This window comes from Typopeltis vanoorti, chromosome 23, assembly GCF_054136105.1.
Source record: "Typopeltis vanoorti isolate ZY-2024b chromosome 23, IOZ_Tvanoo_1.0, whole genome shotgun sequence".
In the NCBI taxonomy this organism is placed as follows: Eukaryota; Metazoa; Arthropoda; class Arachnida; order Uropygi; family Thelyphonidae; genus Typopeltis; species Typopeltis vanoorti.
Genome location: NC_143571.1, coordinates 3913751 through 3939831, shown reverse-complemented (window position 1 = coordinate 3939831; position 26081 = coordinate 3913751). Strand labels below are relative to the sequence as shown.

Sequence of the window (26081 nt, the reverse complement as noted above, 5' to 3'; positions counted from 1 at the left end):
AGACTAATGAAGTAGACTTTCCCTGAAAGACTGAAATGTAAAAACTGATCACAACAGAAACCCAACAAACAACACAAGAGAGCTGTTTAGAGAACTATTGATATGAAAAACGATGGTCAAACCAATATTTACATATAAACCCAAAAATCAAGTTATTACTATTACTGCACACATACAACTCCATCGAGCCTAAACATTTGAAGACTAAACATTATGTTTAGTCTTCCAATCTTTGCACACCAACTCTGCTTTGAACTCGCTCGCCAACATGACACCTACAATATTGTGGCAACCTATTCCACTCATTCATAACTCTCCAAGCAAAAAATCTAGTCCTCACACCCTTGCTAACCATACTTCTACTTAATTTCCAGGGATGATTCCCTAGTTCTCCCCATCACTAATTTGTATGCCTCCATCTTTTCTGCCTATCACCCAATTTCTGTAACCACAAAACTGTCTTCAAAAGATAGGTTGAAGTGCTACCATAGATGTATGGTAGCACTTCTTGCCTCTCCATCTTAGGAATGAAATATACAATATTGCAGTTATCTGGTCATGTTTATCAGGAAATGAATCTAAGGATTTTGAAAATCACTGGAAACCAACTGTTAAAATAATAAAAAAAGAATGTTAAGAAAAAGTAATGACAACACTGTAAAAACTATTATAAGGTAAAATGAAAGGAAAATAAGATGACAAAATTACAGATGTAACAAAATTCCTGCTACAATTTTTTGTCATATCCCCACATGCCCCGAGGGCACAGAGGTCTGATATACGTCAGTTTACAGGCCAAAGTTAACCCTGTGAGAATGGCCAGTCTTCAGCAGTGCCAACAGCATTGAACAATTAGTCACTTTCCGACTACTAACTGTGCTCAGACTTACATAACTTTTTGCATGAGCTATTAGTAGTGGAGGCTCTACCAATCGACCAACAATTTCTGCTACAAAGATGCAGCAGGAAAACTGTAAAATAAGGTCAAAAATCTACAATTATAAAGAAATAAAAAAAAAAGATCATAAATTAAATTATGGCAATGAATAATTTTAAACAGAAAAAAACTTTGTTCATATACTTTCTTTTCCAAGTTTACTAGAAAGGATAAGAAAAAAAACTTACTTAACTTACCTTCTCTGATGGCAATAATTTTGTTGTTCTGTAACGGCCCCGAATTAAAGCATAACATAAAAGGGTCATAACCATCACAAACAGAAAATAACTAGTATGCATCAGATGAAGATTTACAATAGAACGATCCCTCTAACAAAAGTGAAAAAAAAAAAAAACAATTAAATTTTTTAAAAAACATACTCATCTTTTCTTATTATAACAGAAATAAATTAAAACACATATGAATTGTCCCCCCCCCCCAGTTTGTTAAGCAATGAATGAGTTAAATCTAATGTTTGCAAGAAAATTGAATGAGGTATATCTTTAAAGAACAGTGTGTTTTTTCATAATAAATTTAGTAAACATACCCCATAACAACTGATTTGCCATTAGGTGGCATATTATGTGTGAGTAGAGTGGATTTATTGCTTTCCTGAAGGATAAAAACAAGTGTGATTGAATGAGCTATTTAGTTTGTAATGTAAGTACCCTCCCCTTTTTTTTCAAATACAATATTTGGTATGGCGATAATGTGTGGTAGAGCATGGCAGCAAAGACCATGTTGTCACATGACTTAAAATTTATGTGTGGTACAGTATATGCGAAATGTATTCGTCAAGAAAATTAAATGATATGTGGAAGGAAATTGAAACCAGAAAGAGACTGTGTAGTAAATGTTTCGAAAGTGAGCCATTTAAGTGACGAAAATAAAGCAAAGATTAGTAAAGTGGGCAGTACTGATGATAGGATAGAAAATAATGTTATTAATGGCGAATGTGTGGCCATGAAAATAGAGGATAACAAAATGACTTAATAAAGAAATAGGAAGATTGAATGTTATCCTTCACAGGACAAGGAGAAAATTGAAATTGAAATTGAAAAACTTGCAGAAGCAGCAAGATATTAGCAGCACTAAAATGAGAAGGAAGCAGGTGTCCTAAGTAATAATAAAGACCAAGTGAACAAACAAGAAACATAAGGAGAAAATTATATAAGAAAGGAGACACAATGATCAAGAAAGTACTTAATGAAAGTGTAACAAAATCATGTTTTCCTGGTGCAAAAATTCACGATATTAGTCATGCCAACTGGATGCAAAAAGGTAAGTCGAAGGAAATAATGGTCTTGGTTGGCACAAAAGATTTGAGAAGTAAGAAGTATTCTATGAAGAAGGATGTAAAGGAGTTGTAAGAAGAGGCAAAACTGAAGAGCAAGAAGGTGAAGACTGCAAGTCTCCTACCATGCTATAATAGAGGCAAACTAAGGAGGGCATTAGGTTGTGCAGAAGGAATGATGTAAGATTTGTTGATCTGTGGTCTGTGTTTGATGGAAAAAAGAATTTGTACAATGCTGATGGACTATATCTCAATAGTTTTGGTGTTAAGTGTTCAGAGAGAGCTTTTGTTCACTGAGCATGCTGAAGCACAAATTCAAGAAAACTTAAGCAATTAGGATGGAAGCAAGCGAGTTTGTGCAAAGGTACCCATGTGGTGAGTGAATGTGAGAATGACCAAAGTATGGAATCTAGTCTCTCAAGCAAAAAATATTGAACAGGATAGTCAATTCAGAAAGTAAAGATGGGTGGGGACCTAAAGGGATGTTGCAGTTTCTATATATATATACTAATGCCAGAAGTATCAGGAACAAGAGGTAGAAGTTTTTGGTAATGGTTAGGTCAACCTTGCCAAAAGTTATAGACATTAGTGAGACTTGGCTAACAGCAGATGATGTAGTTACAGGGATAGAATGTGAAGGATTTTAAGTATTTTCAGGGAAGATAGGATGGGAGAAGGGGGTACTGCTTATGATAGCAGATGAATTGCAGCAAAAAAAAATAGGAGATAAGTGGGAGGGTGGTTGTTCATTTGAGGCAGTCTGGTGTAAGATCAAGGCCAATAAGACAAAATACATGATTGGTTGCTACTATAGTCCAGGGATGATCTGGAAGACATGCATCAGAAAATCCATACAATGAGTGCAAGTCTAGTGATCATTATGGGGGACTTCAATTATGGAGATACAGACTGGAAGGAAGAAGATCATATGGCAGGGAGGAAATGGAATTTATAAACTCCCTAAGAGAATTATTTGAGGTAGCAAGTGATGAAGGAGACTTGGGATTGGTTGGACCTGGTCATAGGTTCAGAAGAGTTATCCATAACCAAGGTGGCCACATTGTCTCTGATTGGTGAAAGTGACCATGCAGTCTTGATTTGGGAGATTGTAAAACATGAGGAATATTCTGTGGTTTGTAAATGGTGGTTTGTAAGGGATGTAAGGACTAGATTTTTTTGCTTGGAGAGTTGTGAATGAGTGGAATGGGTTGCCAGATTCAGTTGTGAATGCTTTAATTGTTAATGGGTTCAAGGAGAGGTATGATAGATTGTGTGGATAGTTTGACTCATCTGTGATGAGTCTTCGGACACTATGGAGGTGACAGTATTATAATAATAATAATAAATTGCATCAAAATGAATTAAACAATAAATTTTGATACTGAGACATCATCAAGACTTAAGGGAATGTTTAATTTTGTATGTCATATATATATAGCATGTATTAAATGGGCTATAACTTTGGTATACTTGTTATATTTTTAATGATAGACATCAAAACAGATGTCACAAAAATGAGCATAATGCAAATGTTGATAACTGAAAATTAAACTAGGAACAATTTTAATGCCATTAATTAAATGATTTTTTTTTCCTCATAGTTATGTGGCTGCCACCTATGAAATGCTATTTGTGAACCTACAGTACATTTCATTACCCTGGGTAGGTCAAGGATTTTTTTTTTTTTTTAGTATTTTTATTTATTTATTTTAATTCCAGAAACCCTGCTCTACAGACCAAACATGGAACTTTTTCAAGCCACTTCAGGCCTCCAATAAGCAGAATGGTGGTTGGTCTCCCACCTAAAGATATTCACAAACATATACATGACCACAACAAGATTCGAATATGGAACCTGCCGTTTGGAGAGTGGATACGCTAATCACTTGCCGGCATTATACTTAGAGAACTGGAGAGAAAATTGGCAAAACAATGAAAAAGGATGGAAGGCAGATCATAAGATGGCAATTAGCTGAGAAGCCCTCAATGCCAAACCTACTGGTATTGCAAACATAGGTATAATTACTATATCTACTGAAAAGCTCCATATGGAAATAGACAACTGTCTATTGACTATTTTCTTATTTAATTTGCCATCTTCTAAAAATTGCACCTAAGTAGGGGAAACATTTTACTTTTCTATAGGTTCACCACTCAAGATTCAGCTGATGTTTTTAATGTTCCTGCCTATTTTAAACATTTTTAAAACAAATTTGTATCAGCACTTATAAAATTTAGTTAAGGAATCCTGCAGATCTGTATGGATTTTAAGAATATAACATCATATGGATCAAAGTAAAAAGCTAAAATTAACCTCTCCATTATATTAGATTTAATGCAAGAATAATGAATAAGAATGGAGATTTCTACCTCCTTCAGGTCTAACTGCTAATTTACAACTTAATTATAGGGTGGCCATAATGAAAGAGGAGGTGTTCAGAGCACTGTAGCAAAAAAAATGTATTGGATGAAATTCAATCCAGACTTGGTGTAATTCTGCTACCACCACCACCAGACAATTGGTGCTAGAATTGCATGTTATGTGCATAATCTCACTGTTTCTACTGATGAGTTAATGGATATAAGGAAGACTAAAACAGATTTGCATCAATCTGTTAAGACTGAAGTGCTATGGATCTTATCTTACCGTAACATGCATTGCTAGTCAAGCTTCATTATCAACAACACGTCAACGTTTAAATGCTGCTTCAAGAATTCAGGCGCTTGAAGGATAGGCGAGAAGGTCCAATGACAACAGCAAATCTTATAAAAATAATTTTGCAATTTAAAATAGCAGAACTTTAGCAGTGAGGCCAGGACAATGGTGCAAATGGATTATTCCTCAACAAGTTGATGAAGTTGCAACTGTCATTGTGGAACCCAGAATGAATAATGTACAGGCAATATCAAGGCAACTGGATGTGCCATACTCAACTGTGTGGAAAATCTTGCATCAGATGCCGAGGTTTTTCTCCCTACAAGATCTCGCATACTCAAGTTTTGCTTCATGGTGATGTGGAAACTAACTTGACTGCAGTTTGCTGAAGTCAAATAATTGCCACATTGGGGCTGTGAATAACCTTCATATGTTCCATCAAGCCCCTTTACACTCACTGAAAGTCAGTGTAGTGTGGTTTCACTGAATCGTTTATTATTGGATACTTTTTCGAAGAACTCTGACTGAAACCCAGTGACTTGTACCATCTCTGCTGTTAGGCATTGGGAGATGCTGCACAACTTCGTTGTTCTGCAACTGCAGCAGTAAAGATGCCTTGACTCTACTATGTTCATGCAGGATGAAGCACCACCTAACATTTGAATACCAGTACAGCAAATATTACAAAAACACTTCATAGAATACAGTGATTATTCATGCATTTCCCACAGAATGGCCACCTGATGCCATTTGAAATGTGTGATGTATGAAGGACATATTCCTGATTTAGCAACCTTGAAAGACAGAATAATGCGGCATGTGAGGCAAATCAATGCAGATCTGTTGCATTCCACTGCAAAAAATGTCATTCACATAATGCAGTTCTTAAAACATCTGAAAGGACATATTGGACCACATCTGTTAGTTATATGAACACGAAAATTGATTTGTTGTGTCTCTCTCTTCTAGCCATTACTGTTTAATTAACCCCAAACCATGAGCTTTTAGTACCAAATGCCCTCTGGTGGCAGAATTTTGTACTTTTTTTTATTTTCTGTAAATTAAAAACCCCATATTAGAGTGTACTCAAATTAAGTTTAGTTGAATTTCATTTAATACACTTTTTGCTACAGGACTCTGAACACCTCCTCTTTAATTATGGCCATCCTGTATAATGTCTAATTTGCATCACATAACTGTAGCATTTTGAATAGCTTTTCTCTTCACACCTTGTCATGACTTTTTCTCATCATCATCAAATTCCTGTCATGTACCCTCAAGGGGTGTAGAGGATATGATAGTACTACATGAAAAAAATTACATTATTACTAACTTCCTATCTACAATTTTCTTCCAAATCAGTCTGTTACTTGTCAAGACTCCGACATTATCAGATCTTATATTTCTATCGTCTAAGGCACTTTGTACTGTATCAATCCACCTATATCACCTATATCTTGATCTACCTCTGGGTCGTTTTGCTGCCAACCTGGCAGAGAACACTTGTTTTGCTAATCTTTCTTCGCCCATTCTGTTTAGGTGACCATACCACCTGAGATTATCTGCAAAACTTTAATAGAGATCCTTGTTATATTCATGATTTAACTGGTTTTGTGTTAAAGTGAAAATCTGATCCAGACAACCCAGCTTGTTCTTCAAGTTGTCCTTCCACAATTTTTCCATAGTTTCGCTAATGAGTTGTTCAGGGAACACCCAGTTCCCTGGAACACTTATATCTCCATATTCGAAACTGTGGTGTTAAAGTAGCTAAACAAAACTAATGAGAAGATTTTGGTAAGACAATAAAAGATAAATATCAGAAAGGTGGCAAAATGTTGAAAAAGCTTAAAAGGAATCAGAAATGATAAGGTTATGAAAACCGAAGATAAAGATGTTCTGGATGTTTTCAGTAATTACTTTGAAAGATTGCTAAATGAAACAAGAAGTGTCAGAATGGCAGTAGAAAATATTCAAGATAGAATGCAATCAGGTGTATATATCAATACTTGAGGGTAGAAGAAACTAAAAAAAAATGAAATGTAGAAAGACAGTTGGAGTAGATGATATTTGACCAGAAATGCTCAAATATAGTAGTATAAATGTTTTACAGTGTCTACAATAAATAATTCAGAAGGCATGGTTGTAAGATCAAATTCCAGATGACTGGAACAGAGCTTACCTAGTATCAATCTATAAAAATGGGAAATGAAATGGAAGGCAAGAACTTCAGAGGAATTTCCCTGAGTGTTCCTGGTAACACATTTATGCAAGCATCATTGGGAAGAGGAATCAAAGTAGAATGTTAATCTCAGTTCTTCAGTTAATGCAGATGTTATACCTAAACAAATCTAGTATTGAGTCTCCAGGATTCCTTGACTAAACTAAATAATTGGTCTGACAAATCTGGTATGAAAATCATTAATTAAAAAATGGCCTATGAAAACAAGCAGGAACACAGAAGACATCAGCAGCATCATGAAAATTTTATCTTGTCATGATATTGCTTAAAATTATAAGTAAGAGCATTGCAGCTCTTTAGATACAATTTTTAGTAAAGATGACAAATTAAATATGAAAATTAATAACAGAATACACAAGTATGGTATAGCAGAGAATCAAATTAATACATTCATGTGGAATAGAAGATAAATCAATAAAAATACTAATATACAAGATAGTGTTCAAGCTGGGTATTTATGCTTATGTGCTAGTTTAAACTCATTATTAGGTTTAATGGAATGAATATAGCACAGAGAAACAAATAAACATAAGTTTAATGGATCCTATATTTCATCTGTCAGACATAATCAGGAATACAATTTTAAAATTTTGAAGCACGCAAAACAAATGAATGAGAAAAAAGTTAGACTAAAAGCCTAAAACTAAACTTTAGGCTGGTGGCAGATCTCTCAGTTTAACCATTATTATTATTATTCGGCGTTACAGCCCCATGTTGGGCCTTGGCCTCCCATTTTTGGGTTTCATAACTTACTACGAGGTGGGGTTGTTACCCCCACGCTCAACCATGTTTAATTGTCTGTGAATCATTGTGTTCTGAAGACTGGTTTGCCTGCTTTGCAGGAGGAAAAACCCCAGATAAACTGGGAAGAAAACCCTGCAGTCCACGCCCAAGACCGGCTAACTTGGCTATGCCTGAGAAAGATCCTTAAGCTCCTCATGTCAGCGACAAGAATCGAATGCAGGATACTTCTTTCCCAGAAATGTGGTTGTGGAGCACGTAACCACTTGGCTAACAGAGCAGACTCCCAGTTTAACCATAAAAAGATAATTTGCAAGAACAAGGACCTTGTAAACACTTGGAACAGATAGGAGAGGGAGTGGATCTTTAGGAGAGCAGATAAGGGTAGTCAGGTTTGAAGGCAGTGACGAGATTATACTTCTTTAAAGTTCCAGTTATTTTTTCTGAGGTGCTTTGAATATAGGGAATAGTAACAGCATTACTGTAGTCTGTATGTTGAGAGAGAGAGAGATGTGAGGAACAACCGATTTGTTAATATTTTTGTCACCATTGTCACTATTAGATAGGAAAGTCTGGCAAATAAAGGAGAGTGTAGCAGAAAGGGAAGCCTGGGTAGAACAGAGATTAGAGGCTCTATTGACAAAGGTTTTGATAACATCATGCTGTTGAAAGGGGGAATGATGGGATAGTTTATGAATGGATCTATATGCATAGGTTTTCTGAAAATTCAGAAAGAAAGGGTGCCATTAAAAAGATTCGTGATTAGAGTATCTAAAAGAGGCAGGCTATTATTATTTTCTTTTTCTATAGTATATTGGATTCTTCAGTGCTTCCTGTTGAGATGGAGGAAGAAGGAGTCTAATGTGTTTGAGCCATGTGGCCAAAGAGAGAACACATCATCAGTATATCTTAGCCAGATAGAAGGTTTGGGAATGGCTGTATCAAAGGTATAGTTTTCCCATTCTATTTAAGTGAGAAGAAACATGACCTTGATACAGCCACTTACTTAAAAATGGGAGAGGAAAGATTAGCAAAACAAGTGTTCTTTGCCAGGTTGGAAGGAAAAAGACCCCAAGGAAGATCAAGATGCAGATGGATTGATACAGTAAAAAGTGCCTTAAAAGACAGAAATATAAATCTGATAACATTGGGGTCTTGACAGATAATAGATACTTTGGAGGAAAATTGTTGATCAGATGTTAGCAATGGTGTAGCTTTTTCATATAGCACTATAATAATTATCCTGCACACCCCTAAGAGTACATATCAAGAATATGATGTTGATGACAATGATGAAGGCGTGTTTTTCAAAATGTTCCATATAGAAATTGGCTAGAGGTGGAGGGAATAGCTCATGACTGTCCCCTCTATCTATTTATATATGGTAATCTTCCAGGAAAAGTAGCTAGCATGGATGGCAGAATTGAAAAGAACAATGATGTCTGGGGGGGGGGGGATATTGGTAAATAAACAGCTGACATCAATGCTCATCATGATTATTTAAAACTAAACCATATATCCAAGGGGGGGGGGGGTCAGAAACTAAATGATCTAAGTTTTAACTATTTCAGGAGGCCAAGATTATAAGATGTGACATTCTTTAACTGGTGGGATAATAATACAGTGGTTTATAAGTAGTGCACTCTCTGAGCAACACATTAATTCATTTTCCAATTATAATTACTAACACTGATGACCACAGTAGAATTATCCTTGTTGGCTCTAGTGATTATGTTTTTGTCTTTGTGTAATTTATAGAGAATATGGAGTTGGTGGTCAGATTTCTTTTAGGTGATGCTTGCATAAGGATGTTAACTATGTCAAGGCTGATGCTACTGATTATAGCAGAAAGCAAGTTACAAATATGGTTGTGTTAAACTTTCCAAGATTTGAGAAATTTCAATTCTTAGGCATCGCACCCAACAGCACCCACAGAGGACACCCCCTCATAGAACTTCAATCTTTTAGTCTTTTTTCCACTTATTGTTTTGAACGTTTTTGTTTGTGCTTTTACAATTTTAAGAATGTATCCATAATGATGTCTCTGTGACAGACAAAATATACAAACTTGTTTAATTGTTTCTCTGTGCTGTATAATGAATGTTCAAACCAATTTTAACTTGTGTCCAAGAATTGAGTTTAAAAAAAAAAAAAAAAAAAAGTAGGAACAATGGATATGAGTCGTAAGAAAAATTGGGGGCATGGCATAAACAGATAGCATCAGTGGCAGAATCCTATTAAAAACGAAGTTATTATGAAGGAACTTAACATTGTTAGCATTCAAGAATGTGTCAGCAGAGCTAATTTCAGTTGATATGGTCACTTTAACAGAATGAGAGAGAAAAGATGCAGTTGAAGACCAATATTCAGGTGGACTGCCATCAGAAGAAGCATCTTAGAAGATTATAATATAAGTTCTGACAATACAGGAGAAATGACAGATAACAGACTAATTTGGAGGAAAATTGTCAATAGGAAGTTAGTAATGATATAAACCTGCATGTGGTATTATCATAGATCCTGTACACCCCTTGAGAGTAGATATCAGAAATTTAATGATAGTAATAGCTTATTCTATAAAGCTTTAACAGTCATAATTCCCATTTTGCTTCTTTTCTACATCTTTTAAAAATATTAAAAGTCAATACAGTGTATTACTCAATTACCTAACTTTCAATAAATTTCCATTTACATAAATTTGAAAAAAATTTATTTAATGACAACACTTACAATAGACAGCATTACTGTTAATTCTGGATCAGCAGAATATGTGAAAGTCAGCTTTGTTCCTCCAGAACACCATCTACTTCCTAGCTGTTCCACTTTATTTTGGTCAAAAAGTGAAACAGAAAATGATTCTACTGGTTGCACCTCTGAGTGACAAGCTGGAGGTCGTCTGTTATCATATAAATAGAAATACTGTACAAACTAAGATATCAATCTTAAATCTATCAACTAATATATAAATATTTTATTATAAGGTTTTCAAAAGAGTAATCAACAAAATAATACCTTTGATGTTTAATTTTTACAATATCATTTATTAAAAATAACATTCATTTTATACAAATTCGATGGTCATAAACTTTAAAGATCTATTCTACATTCAACGCTAACAAATGGGCTAAAAATCATTGGGTCTGGAAACCTTGCATTTCTGAATAATACAACCCTTATAGCATGAAAGCCAACGACATCCTAAGCAGACAGATGCTAACCTGGTTGGTGCATTTGACCTTATCCAACAGTCTGCAGGTTTGAATCCTGTTGTGGACATGAATTTGTGTGATTGTCTTTAGATGAAAGATGAATTTTGTCACCTGTTGAGTAGTAAGCAGAGAGGCATAAGACCACCTCTCTGCTTACTGGCCACCTGAAGTGGCTTGAGAAAAACCCATGTTTGGTCTCTAAATCAGGGTTTCCGGAACAGAGAAAGAATAAATTTAAAAATACACAAAGCAGTATAAAAATTAAATAAGAATAGAAAAAAATATCTTTAGACCATCCACAGTACTATAGCATTATACATGTCTGTATGTGAAGGATATGTGAAGTGCATTATGGAATACAAAGGGAATTGATGTGAAGTCTTAGGCCCCTATTAGTCCAGTTGTGAAATGACTTCACGTGCAAACAAAGTTTGCACGTGAAGTCATTTCACAATTTCCAAGAATATGATTTCTTGGCTTCTTTAATTTTGAGAAATGTGAGATTTCCAGAACATAGTTTATTGAGATTTTTTTTTTGTTAGTTGAGGTATAGAATACACCTCTAAAGTTGTTGGCAGGTATGGAATTACTGATATTTATTAAATAACAGAGGAATTTAGAAGTAGGATTTTGCCATGCTGCAGAATTTTGAAATGAAAAAAAAAAAGAAGTAAAATTTTGAAAGACATTAATTCTGATAGCAATAAGATCAAATTTAAAACATGAGTATACCAGATTTTTTTGTCCAGGCTTTATAAGTTCAAAACAGATAGAACATATTTAAGTCATTGCTGTATAAGTGATTTAAATTGCACTTAGCAAAAATTATGCTTATACGCTATTTGATCAAAGTATCCAGACATCCCTCTGTAATTCATAAACTGATGTCTAGATGTCACTATGACCTCACTGGTATAAAAGGAGGTACAAAGCTGTGTGTGTTGTTCAATGATAACAAGTATGAGCAGAATGGGTAAGTCAAGGGAGCTCAGTGACTTCAAATGCAGACTAGTTATTGGTTTGCACATCAGTAAAAAATCTGTCAGAGACATTTCCACCCTCCTCAAGGTGGCCAAGTCAACAGTTGGTGACATGATTGTGAAGTGGAAAAGTGAAGGCAAAACCACAGTCAGGTAGGCCGCATTTAACGATAGACAGGGACCGTGGAGCATTGAAGAAGGTGGTTTGTGGAAATCGCCACATATCGAGTGAAACAATCAGGAGTTCCGCAGTGCTACTAACTGTCCAGCTAGCACCATGACTGTGCATCAAGAGTTAAAAGGAATGGGATTCCATGGTCGAACAGATGCCCATTAACCAAACATTTCTCCTGTGAACACTAAGTGCCACCTGCAGTGGTGTAAAGAGTGACACCACTGGACAATGGACAACTGGAAACCTGTGATTAAGAGTGATGAATCAAGCTTTACCATGTGGATGTTCAATGGGAGGGTCTAGGTGTGATGAATGCCTGGAGAATGATTTTGCAAGTGCGTGTGATGTCAACAGTGAAATTTGGAGGAGGTGGCGTTATAGTGTTGGGATATTTTTCATAGAATGGACTTGGTCCTCTCGTAACACTATATGGAAGTCTAAATGCGGAAGGGTACAAGGACATTTTGACTGTTGCATACTGTCTACGGAAGAAGATCAATTCAGTGATGACTATTGTCTATATCAGCATAACAATGCTACGTGGCATAAAGCGGGGTTCGTGAGGGAATGGTTTGTGGACAATAACATTTCAGAAATGGACTGGCTGACCAAGACCCCTGACCTGAATCCTATAGAATACCAGCTTCACTCCAGACCCCAATGACCCAGATCACAAACTGCCTCTGACTACAGCTCTTCAGGAAGAACGGGCTATCATTCCTCCAGAGATGTTCCGACACCTGGTAGAAAGTCTCCACAGCAGAGTTAGAGCTGTCATAGAAGCAAAGGGTGGACCCACCCCGTATTAATGCCCACTACTGGAAAGTATGTCACAGGGAAAGTCTGATTACAGTTTCAAGTAGGTGTCTGGATACCTCTGATCAGATAGTGTATTTACTTATTGCATAATGTAGTGTTTACAACAAAGGGATTATGAGAAGGAACAGAAACACAAGATAACTAAAGCCAGTCTGTGTTCCAAGTGATAGGGTATCCACTCTGTAACCAACAGGTTGTAGGCTTGAATTCTATCATGGGCATATATGTTTTGTAAATGTGTAAGACCACCATCCTGTTTAATGAACGACTGCAATAAATTAAAGATGCCAAGAAATTATGTTCTTAGTTTAACCCTTTATCCAAGTGTAAGTAAACAAAACTGTGAGTGAAGTATTGTCACGACTGGGCTACTTGTATATAGAGACAAAGGTCATCAATTGCCTAAGTATTCCATAATGCAATACACACATCCTTTCAGATGTGAATAATGTTTTGTATTATGGGATGAAACCTCAATAAAGGTCAAAACCAGTCTGGGTAGTGGCCATTCCATAAATTAGCACAGCATTATACACTGGAAAGGATGTGGTGCATTGATTATGGAATGCTACTGTTAAGTTCTGAATGAAACTAAAAATTGGATTAATTTACGTTTCCTTCAGACTTAACATGGGGTTACATTTTGAATCAATTATTGATATATCAGAATATACTAAACTCTTGTAAATTACCAAAATATTACTAAACTGAGAATCTTTCATTTATTTTGTTATAATGTAAAGTATTATGAATTGCTAAATTGCTAAAATCTTACTGCTTACGTGTAAGTACTTATAAATTGCTGGAAGAAAGAGATAATCCAATTAAATAAAAGGTGGCCAGAATCGAAAACCCGTGCAACAAAGAGTACAGGTGCACCCTTTTCGTAAGTAAGTAGTCCCCCCCCCCGCTCATACATTCCGAGAATCATGCTAATGATTCCGTGTGTGTCGCTGAAAAATCGGAGGAGAAATCGATGACGTGGTGTTAACTTGTGGCACGCAATTTAAAAAGTCGTGCAGCACCAGAAAAAAGCTTCTTCTTACTCTGAGGCTTGTGCTCTCTTACGCTCCGGATCTCGTGCAGTCTTGCTGTGGTGTGTGGAGCCTCCTCATGGCATCCTCTCGTTCCCCGGATTCGAGATAATGACTGAGGAACTTTGCTGTGGATTTCCTGAAAATTTACCAATCGGCAACCAGCCCAGCAGAAGATATTCACCGATGCTTACGTTATGATGCTGAGCCAGTTCACCAAAGAATAACGTCTACTTATTTTCGGAGGCAGAAGTATGTGCAGATCGAACCCTTGAAGAACACCTCAGAAAAGAGCAGAAGGAATGTGGAGTCGAAAGTATTTGTCCTGACGAGATATGTGAGGTGGCCAAATAGTTTTCCCAGCAATTGGTAACGTACAGTCTAGTTTTTTTTTATGTAAATGTGTACTAAAAGGATATCTGTAAATTTTAGGAAGGACTCCAGAGATTGTTTCTTTTAATGATAGAGTATATTATGAGTATTTTGTGAAAGAAATTGTACGCACGTGGAGCCTAGGAATTGTGTCTTTTAATGATTGAATAAGTTATGAGAATTTTGTGAGAGAAATTTGTATGAGAGCACGTGGAGCTACATTAGTAATTCAGTTAACAAATGTCTTTAATATTGATGAATAAGTGTGATCTTTCAAATATAAGTCGTAAATCATAATTGAAGTTCTTTGTCATACATGCTAAGATAGATAGAGAGAATCTGTGAAATTAGTGCTCATTCATTAGCAATTGCAGATTACTTAATCAGAGTGTATTCATAATGTGCAATATGTGTCAATTGAATTAAATGTTTTGTTCTTTTTGTTTAACTGATGACTTGCCTGATTTTCTTCTCTGTTGCACTTCCTCATAAAATACGGACCACAGCGGGAGATTAATTTATGGCGAGGCTACGACTGCAAACGTAACCTATAATAATATAAGATAGTAAGCTAAAGGGAGTTGGCATTGACCATTAATATTCCCTTTATCCTCCAAACCACTAGCATCATTCTTATATGTAAAGATTGGCCAAGAGAAATATAGAAGTTAAGAGAATAAGGAGAAGGATTTTAATAAGGGCACAGATACAAGTGCAATATAAGTGTAATTAAGATTTAAAGAGAACAATATGTAAGATAAATAAAGGAGAAATTAAACTTTACAATGGCGACATAGAAAAAGGATAGGACAGTAGAAATAAACACAAAAAGGAAATTAAAATTTTACAATGGCGCAGCAGTCGGCAGGATTTCATTTATAGACCTGAATATACAGAAATAAATAAATCAAAGTGAGCAAGTTATAGTGAGCAAGAAATTCAACATGGCCCTATCATCAAGTATTAGTATGGACGATACTGAATTTTTCAGAACAGTGAATTCACAACAGGTATTCCCACAATTCTCTGGAGAGGAAACTGATGATGTTTTAGCTTTTTTGTCCTATATCAAGAAACTAAGAAAATTGGCAAATTGGTCTGATTTTCAGTTGCTAATTTTACTTAGGAGTAAGTTAGTGGGAAAAACGAAGAACTTCCTATATTCCTCCCTGATTCTGAAAGAAACTAGACTATACTAAGTTTAAAGAAACATTAATCTCGCAATTCTCGAAACTAAGGAGCATTGGACCCAATCTTTGGAAACTACAAGGAAGCGCTCAAAAGGATAGGGAAAGCGTAACAGACTATTATAATCGTCTGCTAAACCTAGTCAATAGTCTCAGTATTTCCAGTGAAGATAGATCTCACCTAGACTGGGCAGTTTTCCTCCAGTTTAAGCAAGGATTAAAACCTGAATTAAGAGAAACCGCATATAAGAAAAGGCTCACTAACCTAGAGGATTGCTACAACGCTGTGAGAGAAAAAGAACAAATGCTTGGCGACATTTGTCCTGCATCCAAATTAGGCCATATTAATGTAATTAAGGAAAATAGTAATTCGGAAAATAATGATAAGTCAGAGAAGGAGCATAAAAAGGAAAAAGGAGCATCTAGAAATCAAGGGGAAAATGACAGACAGAAGTCCATTAATTTTAATCTAGGGTCTGATTATAATGAAAGCCTTACGACAGAGAAGAATCAGATTAGTAGGGAAGAAGTGAATTCCATGATAAAGCGTGAGGTGGAACTATTACAGCAGCCTGTGATGGATTGACTCGATGCTGTATTACAACAGTTGGCGGCCATTTCAGTTAAATCCACAGAACCTCATGTCTTGCATGCAGAAGAGATAAATGAAACAATAAGACTAGAAGTTGAACGACAGAACCAGCCTATGTTAAGCCAAATTGACGACATGATGATAAAATTAGACTCAATGACTGAACAAAGATCCAATGTCTATAAATCTCAATCTCGGGATCATTATACTCAAAGAGATCTTAGGGAACCCCCTAAATGTTTCAAATGTGATAGGATTGGGCATATTGCACGGTACTGTTTTTCTAGTAGAAGGCCATCATAGAAAAAACAACAAAGAATCAAATTTCGGGCATGTGCACTGTGATAATAAGAAAAGAAATAAAGGCTATATGAATGAAAGAGAATCAAAAATGAAAATTAAGGGTAAGATACAAGGATCGCATTGTAATGTGTTGTTAGATACTGGTTCCCAGGCCTCTGTCATTTCAGGAAATTATTTTCAAGAAATAAAATCTCGTATATGCCGAGGAATTTCTAATCTGAGGAAAACAATCAGAATATCAGGGATGTTAACATCCTATGTTTATGTGAACAAAAAAGTTAGAGTAAAAATAACACCTACCTGAGTTTAATGTGTGTGTTTGGCAAGAATTGCTAGTCCTCCCTAGGACATCCCACCCACAGGTTCAGGTAATTCTAGGAACTAACTTTCTAGAGAGGTACAAGTTTTCTTGTAATTTCTCTCGAAATGAAATGTTTCTCATGGGAAGGAAACGGTTTAGTAGAGAGAATAATAAAGTTAAAATTAGGGATAGAAATGAGAAATCATATGAAGAAAGAATGCAGAATAAAAGTAATGTCATGCAGACAGATGGAGGATGTGAAGTTGTTGAAAATAATCAGATTGAATCTCATAATGCTTCAATCTCAGAAGTAAACTGTCAACCTGAAACGTATCAAATTTCGAGCGTTGAAATAGCAAAAGACCAAGTTAATACCGAAGAAAATTTAGGGCAGATTTGTCCAAGAACCATCGAAGTAAATTTTATTGAATTAATTAATAAATCTAGAAGTTTCTATAACAGATTGAGAAGGATTAGGCACGAAAAAAAAAAAAAAAAAATTGTTCAAACAAGGTACGACCTCAGACCAAGGAAGAAGTGAAACCCCCCCAGAGAATACATGGGAATAACCAAAAAAAAAGAAATTTTTTTTTTTTTTACAAAATTTTTTTTTTGATGAGAGAGCCTTTGTTAAGTTCTGAATGAAACTAAAATTGGGTTAATTTACGTTTCCTTCAAATTTAACATGGGGTTACATTTTGAATCAATTATTGATATATCAGAATATACTAAACTCTTGTAAATTACCAAAATATTACTAAACTGAGAATCTTTCATTTATTTTGTTATAATGTAAAGTACTATGAATTGCTAAATTGCTAAAATCTTACTGCTTACGTGTAAGTACTTATAAATTACTAAGAGAAAGAGATAATCCAATTAAATAAAAGGTGGCCAGAATCGAAAACCCATGCAACAAAGAGTACAGGTGCACACTTTTCGTAACCAAGTAGTCCCCCCCGCCACTCATGCATTCCGAGAATCACTCTAAGGATTCCGTGTGTGGCGCTCGGTACTGCGTGACGCTGAAAAATGGGAGGAGAAATCGATGACATAGTGTTAACGTGTGGCGCGCAATTTAAAAAGTCGTGCAGCACCAGAAAAAAGCTTCTTCTTACTCTTGAGGCTTGTGCTCTCTTACGGTCTTGCTGTGGTGTGTGGAGCCTCCTCATGGCATCCCCTCGTTCCCCGGAGATTTGAGATAATGAGTGAGGAACTTTGCTGTAGATTTCCTGAAAATTTACCAATCGGCGACCAGCCCAGCAGAAGATATTCACCGATGCTTATGGAGATTTCGTTACGATATTGAGCCAGTTCACCAAAGAATAACGTCTACTTATTTTCGGAGGCAGATGTATGTGCAGATCGAACCCTTGAAGAATGCCTCAGATAAAAGCAGAAGGAATGTGGAGTCGAAAGTATTTGTCCTGACGAGATATGTGAGGTGGCCAAATAGTTTCCCCAGCAATTGGTAATGTACAGTCTAGTTTTTTTTTATGTAAATGTGTACTAAAAGGATATCTGTAAATTTTAGGAAGGACTCTAGAGATCGTTTCTTTTAATGATAGAGTATATTATGAGTATTTTGTGAAAGAAATTGTACGAGAGCAGTGGAGCCTAGGAATTGTGTCTTTTAATGATTGAATAAGTTATGAGAATTTTGTGAGAGAAATTTGTATGAGAGCACATGGAGCTACATTAGTAATTCAGTTAACAAATGTCTTTAATATTGATGAATAAGTGTGATCTTTCAAATATAAGTCATAAATCATAATTGAAGTTCTTTGTCATACATGCTAAGATAGATATAAAGAATCTGTGAAATTAGTGCTCATTCATTAGCAATTGCAGATTACTTAATCAGAGTGTATTCATAATGTGTAATATGTGTCAATTGAATTAAATGTTTTGTTCTTTTTGTTTAACTGATGACTTGCCTGAATTTCTTCTCTGTTGCACTTGCTCATAAAATATGGACCACAGCAGGAGATTAATTCCTCTTCTAATTTTGCTTATAACTAAGGCCATCGACAGGATTTTAGGGTCCCCAGTAATAATAATATCTCTCTGTTTCTCTATTATATCAGGGTTTATACACTGCATAAACACATCAACCCTTTTGATGCGTTTATGCAGTGTATAAAAATTAACAAGCATGATTCCGTTTTTATCCTAAAAATGCTAAAATGCCTGATTCATCATTAGTTTTTTTTGTTTTTTTTTTAATCTGTTACACATTTATATCATTTAGGTCGTTATCGAAACCGTTGAAAACATATTGTATTGTTTATGTATGGTTAGTCTAGAGCAGGGGTGGGCAACCCTTGATACACATGCCAAACGTGGCATGCCACCCAGGACTCACCTTAAAAAATAATTAAATAAATAAATACATATCCAACATCTTTGCTGACTTGTATATTTTAACTTAATATAATACAATTTTATTAAGCACAGCGATACCAAATAAAAATGCAATAAAGAAGCAAACCTTACGAACTGTTTTAGTGATAATAAGTAATAAGAAACAAACATCCCATTTCTGTGGTATACTGATGTACAAGTTTCGTCCAGTTCAGTTGTTGCATCATTCATCAGGCATCCATACATGGCATGACTATTTTACAATCATCTGATATATCTTTTCATGTTTCGTAAAGAACGTATTCATTTTCTAAAGAGTGTATATATGTATATATGTGGATTTGAATTTTATAAAATCGTAAGTCCTTACAATATGGATTGGGAGTATTTAGTGTCAATTAATATGTTCAACTTATTAGATATAAAAGCAAATTTCCTCTAACATTGCCATAACAAATTCTATTTACTCGAATATAACTCGCACTACCCCCCCCCCCCTAAAATTAAAGCTAAAATCGTGGTGCGAGATATATGTGGGGTTTTCAGAAACTAAAGTCTTCAGTTTTTTTCATAAAATCCCCATATATGTCTCGTACCACGATTGCTATTCTATTTCCTGCCTAGAGAGCAGTTTCCTTGTGTGCATCCTACCCAAATAGCGTCATCTTCTTTCCCATTATTTCAAGCAAAAATTAACAGTAATTTACGAGACTTGAGATGCTTAACGAACAATCCTTCACGAATGACTAATGAAAGCACTTCTCATTAGTCATTGAAAACAGAACGCGAAACAGACAACTATGGTACTAGGCCAGTAAAAATAGAGCAGCTGTGAGACATGCATATGATTGGTGCGGTATTAACAAAAGATTGCGTGACTCAAAGATAAAAGCTGAAAATTTTTGAATTGAAATGCTAATTCTCTTTAACTGAATTCAATATCTGAAACTGCCATAACAACATTCACTATATATTTCTTGGTTTTAACATGTTTACGAATTTTAACATGGTTGAATTTTATTACTGCTTTGTGTTTGAGCAAGGGAAAAACTCCCACACATCTAGTTTTTAGTTAGATACTGTGTTTGCCAGTGCAACATATGGTTTTGCTTGAGTCTAAATAGCATAGTTTCTGTGGGAAGGCGATATGTGATTCATTAGCTAGTGCCATTTATATCCCAGTTGTCTCTAATTGCACTACATGTTGAGAAATATATTACAGACTGCAAATGTCTGTTCTGTACCTTTCAGTGATACAATAAAATGACTTGTTTTACTTGTGTCTGCAGTCACTATTGTTGTGTCCCCCTTTTACCATCCTATAATTGTTAATTACTCTTGCAAGTTTATTTTATTTCTTGTTTGTAACAAATTTCTTACTATACGTGATATTACCCAAATACAAGGTATCTAAGCTCTTGCTTCCCTTAGTGTCCTAAAACATTTATATTTTTTAGCTGCTCCATTTAGAACATTTAGTTTTTGAAAAGAATGAAAACAAGAAGCAATTTCTTAAATATGTTTAGGTGTGAAACAATTATGCAGTCGTGACCTTGAACTCGCAACTTAATTCCCCCCCCCCTTATTCAGTGCATTTAAGATTTGTCTGAGAGTAGAAAAACAATTAAGGATAGAATACTTAAGTTGGAAAGGAATAAAGTAGAACAATTAACAAAATAGTTGGCTTCATGTAAGTTCTTTTCTATTTGTGTTGATGAGAGCACAGACATTATATCATCAGCTAAACTGGCAATCTTTGCTCAATTTTGTAGGGATGATGAAGTATGCAAAGAGATTATTAATCTTGTAACACTACCTGAGCGTACCAGTGGGGTTGAAATATGTAAAGCAGTTATAGACGAATTATCTATTTGGCAAATTGATATTTCAAAAGTGGTATCCGTTGCAACAGATGATGCGCCCAGCATGAATTGGTAAGGAAGTGGGATTTGTAAATCTGTTTGCAAAACATGTTGGTCATAGTAGGTTTTCATTGCATCATACATGAGAATTTATGTGCAAAAGCTGGTCTAAAGGAACTTCAAGAAGTGATGCAAACAGTAACCAAGGTTGTTAAATACATTTTTGCATGTGCTTTGAATAAAAGACAATTTCAGAATCTATTGAATGAGGTGGATTCGGTGTACAAAGGACTACTAATGTACAACAATGTTCGTCGGCTTAGTCGAGATCTTGTTCAGAAACGATTTGTTGAATGCCTGGATGAGATAAATATCTTTTTGACTAATCAAAAAAATGTCTTATAAAGAAATGTATGACATCATGTGGGTTTGTAAAGTGATGTTTTTGCAGATTTTTGCGAACATTTAAATGACTTGAACCTCAAACTACAGGACATGAAAACATCTGCAAATAAACTTGCAGATGTTTTCCTGGATAAATATGGATGATTTTGAAATGCAGTTGATTGATTTTTCAAAGTAGCTCAATTTGGAAGCAGAAATTTGTTGACCCCGGAGTGTTGACTTGGAAAATATTGAAAAAGAGCGATTAGAGAAGATAGAAGTAACAGAGAGAAGTGTGGAAAAAGAGGCACTAAGAACTTGGAATGCTATTCCCGAAACTTTTGTATGTTTAAAAACCCTTGCAATAGCATTATTATCCATTTTTGTGAATTATATTCTTGTGAATCATTGTTCTCAGTGATGAACTTTGTTAAGTCTCATAACAGGAGTAGCCTTACAGATGAAACTAGTAGCGTATGCACATCTCTAAAGGTTACAAAATATAAACCTGATATAAATTATCTGTCATTGGTGATGCAGCAGCAGAAGTCTCACTGATGCTAAATAAATAAAATGTCCAGTATTTTTCTCTCTCTGGTTTTGATTTAACGTTTTCAGCTAAAAATGGTAAAGATTAACTTCTGTTTAATATATTATGTAGGTAAAATAACAATTTATTTTATCTCTAATTTTTATGTATTACTCTTAAGGGATTAAGAAATAATACAATTATATCTCTAACTTTATTTTCTTTTATTGTGCTTTAGTCAAGTAAAACGATTACGAGATTGTGCACTGCATATATTGGGAAAACTTGAAAAAACTTATGTCTGATTGATCTCTATAAAAAAATCACAATATTGTTGACTCTTTTGCTGATGTTAAAAATAGCATCTTTAAATTGTGTGGCTTTACATGGCAGCTAGAATTACACTTAAGTGCAAATAAAAAATGTTCACGCTATCAACAGGATAGAAGGACTTTTAAGTAAACATTCTGTCACTAATTTTTACATTCATTCAATCTCTACAATAATCACTCTTACAATATTCTTTGATTTTACCATTCTAGTGTGATTTTTGATTATTTGAAAAAGTCTTCTTAATACTTAAAAGACACCAAATAATAATATGTTTCCCAAAATTTGGGTTGGTACGTGAGAAATGCACAAGTTGCCCACCCCTGGTCTAGAGTCGAGATTTAAACAAATCTATCATACCGCTGCCCGTTTGGAAGTTTACAGCGAAAACATCAACCAGTCTTACCAGTGGCGACAGTGACTAAGCCTCAGATTGTCAGAAATGCTAGGTCTTTTTGACTTTTTTGTAGTATTTTTGGTGTGTCTCAAGAAGGGCAGCAAACTCAGCGATGGTCCCGGGCAGCAAAAGCTCTAGCTACGCCATTGATTAACAGTAATAATATTCATTTCTTGGTATATCCTACATTGTAAAATTTAACTAATATAATATTAATAACCTTTACTTTTAGATGTCAGACGGAAGAAAAAGATTTTCTGGAGCAGAATATAGAAAACAAAGAGCACAGAAAGAAGAAAATGTAAAAAATTTAAGACTCCTATTTCCAATTATTTTGCATCTACATCTTCACGTACAGACAAATCTTCAGTTGTTTGAGAAAATTTTGAAGATTCTTCTTCTGCCATACGTTTAACTGAATATTCTATAGCTGCTAGAAAACGATGCTTAGAAAATTCATTTTTCGCTTCTGAAACGCTCAGCAGCTCGCTCAGTCCACCGGTAGAAACAGGTGACAAAAGTGTGTGCAATACAAGTATAACAACCGAAAACTCTTATGAATTCTATCCTTGAGTATGAATTTAATGATCCAGGAAAGTGGCCTTTAAAAATAACAGATAATCTCAAAATGATTCTAATAGATGTTGGACCAAAACAAATATATGATACTGATTTTCCAAAAGATGAAAAAAAACGGATCATTACTATAAACGATTAATATAACATCTCAACGATCTCATCTAATGAAAAGATACACAGAAATTGGTTATTGTATTTTAAATGCAAAAATTTAGTATATTGTTTTCCTTGTAAACTTTTTACCGATAAAGTTAATGCAATTGGCAACATTTATTGAGAATATTTAGAGTGGCATGAAAAAAAAAAAGTGAAACACATATCAAATATTACAAGTCATGGATCGATTTAAAAAAGTCATTTATAAATAATAATACAATAGATGTGGTAAATGAACAATTAATAAAACTAGAAAAATATCGTTGGAAATCGGTAATAGAAAGGATTATTTATATAGTTCAATTTTTAGCAAGACAAAATTTGGCTTTCAAAGGTAACAGTAATAAACTTTTTGAAGATAGCAACAGTAATTTTTTTAAATTAATAGAAACTGTAGCAAAATTCGATAATGTAATGGCAGATCATATAAGTCGAATACAAACCGATAAGAACAAAATGCCACATTATTTAGGCGAAAAAATTCAAAATGAAATAATTACAATAATAGGAAAAAAATAAAATCTAATAAATATTACACTATCATTTTAGACACCACTCCAGGTGCATCTCACGAAAATCAATTAAGTATTGTTGTAAGATTTGTTTACCTCGATAATGACAACAAGAAAACAGAAATCAGAGAGCACTTTAGGATTTTATTCAATTACTAACTCGACAGGCAAAGGTTTAACAAATTTTGTTGTAGATTTTTTGCAATCAGAAAATATAAATCTTTACGATTTACGTGCTCAAGCATATGATAACAGGGCAAAAATCAGGGTCTCCAAAAGAGAATATTAGATATGAACCCAAGAGCATTTTACATACCATGTGCCGCTCATAAGCTTAATCTAGTTGTAAATGATGCTGCAAGAGTTCCGCATGAAATAGCAATGTTTTTTTTCATTAATTCAGGAAATATATAATTTTTTTTCTAATCAGCCTACTGTTGGAAAATTTTAAAAGAGGAATGCCCAAGTTTTACTCTTAAAAAAGTTTGTGATATAAGATGGTCAAGCTGCATAGACGCTGTAAAAGCTTTAAGGTATAATTTAGAAAAAATATCCGATGCTTTATACATTTTATATCAAGATAAATCAAGAGATAGCAACACAAGGAATGAAGCTGAATCATTATTATAAAAAATTAAATCATTCAAATTCATATGTTCTCTTGTTATATGGCACCAAATCTTATAGAAAATTAATGTCATAAGTAATTTGATGCAAAAACCGGACGTAATTATGGCTACAATAATGAAAATTTTGATAGACCTAAAAAATTATTTAAAGGATTGTAGAACAGATGAGGCATTCAAAAATATGTTAGGGGAAGCAACCGAAATTGCAAATACAGTGGATTGTGAACCAATTTTTCCTTGTATGCCAGTAGTAAGACCTCGGAAAACAAAAAGATTATTCTGGTATGAAAGTGAAGATGAAGTTATTGAATCGCAAGAACAAAATTTCAAAGTCAATTTTTATTTAGTTATAACTGATATAGCTATTTCAAAACTTGAAAGATTTACATTATTGAAAGAACATAATGATGTTTTTGAATTTTTAAATGACATTTATTTATTAAAACCAATGGAGAAAACAGAAAAATTAAAATATTATAAACATTTGGAGATAAAATTGACAGATGGTAAAGATTCTAATATAAACTCCTTGGAATTATGCGAGGAAATAGAAAATATTTTAATCCATCTTAATCCTAATATGAACGCATTTTCGGTACTTGAGTATATATTTTCGAATGATCCTTTTAGTGTTTTTCCCAATTTGTCAATAGCACTAAGAATTTATTTAACAATACCTGTGACTGTTGCGACTGACGAAAGATCCTTTTCAAAGCTGAAAATTATAAAAAATCATCTCCACAGTACAATGACACAGGATAGACTCAACAATTTAAGTCTTATTAGCACAGAACATCAAATTGCTACTAATTTAGATATGGAGGATATAATAAATGATTTTGCTACAAAAAAATCACATCAAGTAAATTTTCCATAAAGGCATGTGCAATTAATCTTTGTTTATATTAAGAAATAATTGTTATTCTTTTTCTTGTTTGTTTATGAAAACATGTTAAAAATAACTATACGAAACTATGTATTCTGTGTTTTTAATAAATAAGACATAATTTTTCGTTTGCATAAATTATTATTTTATTTATTGTAGTAAAAGCGCAATTTCTTTTAGTTATTTTTTTAAAAGGCGGCCGATAAAAGTTTGCACCAGGGTGGCAAATATCTTTGGTGTTTGTGCCCCTGTGTGTGTGTGTTTGTGCCCCTGTGTGCGTGTGTGTGTGTATCAATGGAGATATATATATCCAGTGATATACCATTTATTTGTACATACCTCATGCTGACAATCTCATAAAATTGCAAACATGTTTATAAAAATAAATAAAATAAAATAAAAGTTTCTTAGTCTCTTTATTTCTCTCTCTCTCATACACACATCAAATAAATCTGGAAGATAAATATGATAAGATTTTAAGTGATGTCAAGATTGGAAGTTGAGTTTCACTGCTGTTTCTAATTACTTCTTAACCGAAGTAATTAATTTGTGGAATCTATTTTTATTTATCGATGAGTCTCCCAGCTCAAAAACACAATCTCATCTGCTGAAAT

At 34.4% G+C, this 26081-nt stretch overlaps 1 protein-coding gene across 2 annotated transcripts in view; it reads right to left on the bottom strand.

Moving 5' to 3' along the window:
* Positions 1-26081, bottom strand: part of LOC150093579 (transmembrane protein 248-like) — a 104674-nt gene that overhangs the window by 4397 nt on the left and 74196 nt on the right. Inside the window, exons 5-6 of one of the 2 annotated variants that reach the window (XM_090413008.1) lie at positions 10598-10763; positions 1126-1266 (exon numbers count right to left, since the gene is read on the bottom strand). In XM_090413008.1, coding sequence (XP_090269134.1) covers positions 1126-1266; positions 10598-10763 — 307 coding nt within the window. The remainder of the gene's footprint in view (positions 1-1125; positions 1267-10597; positions 10764-26081) is intronic. The other variant, XM_090413007.1, reaches the window with a different exon arrangement.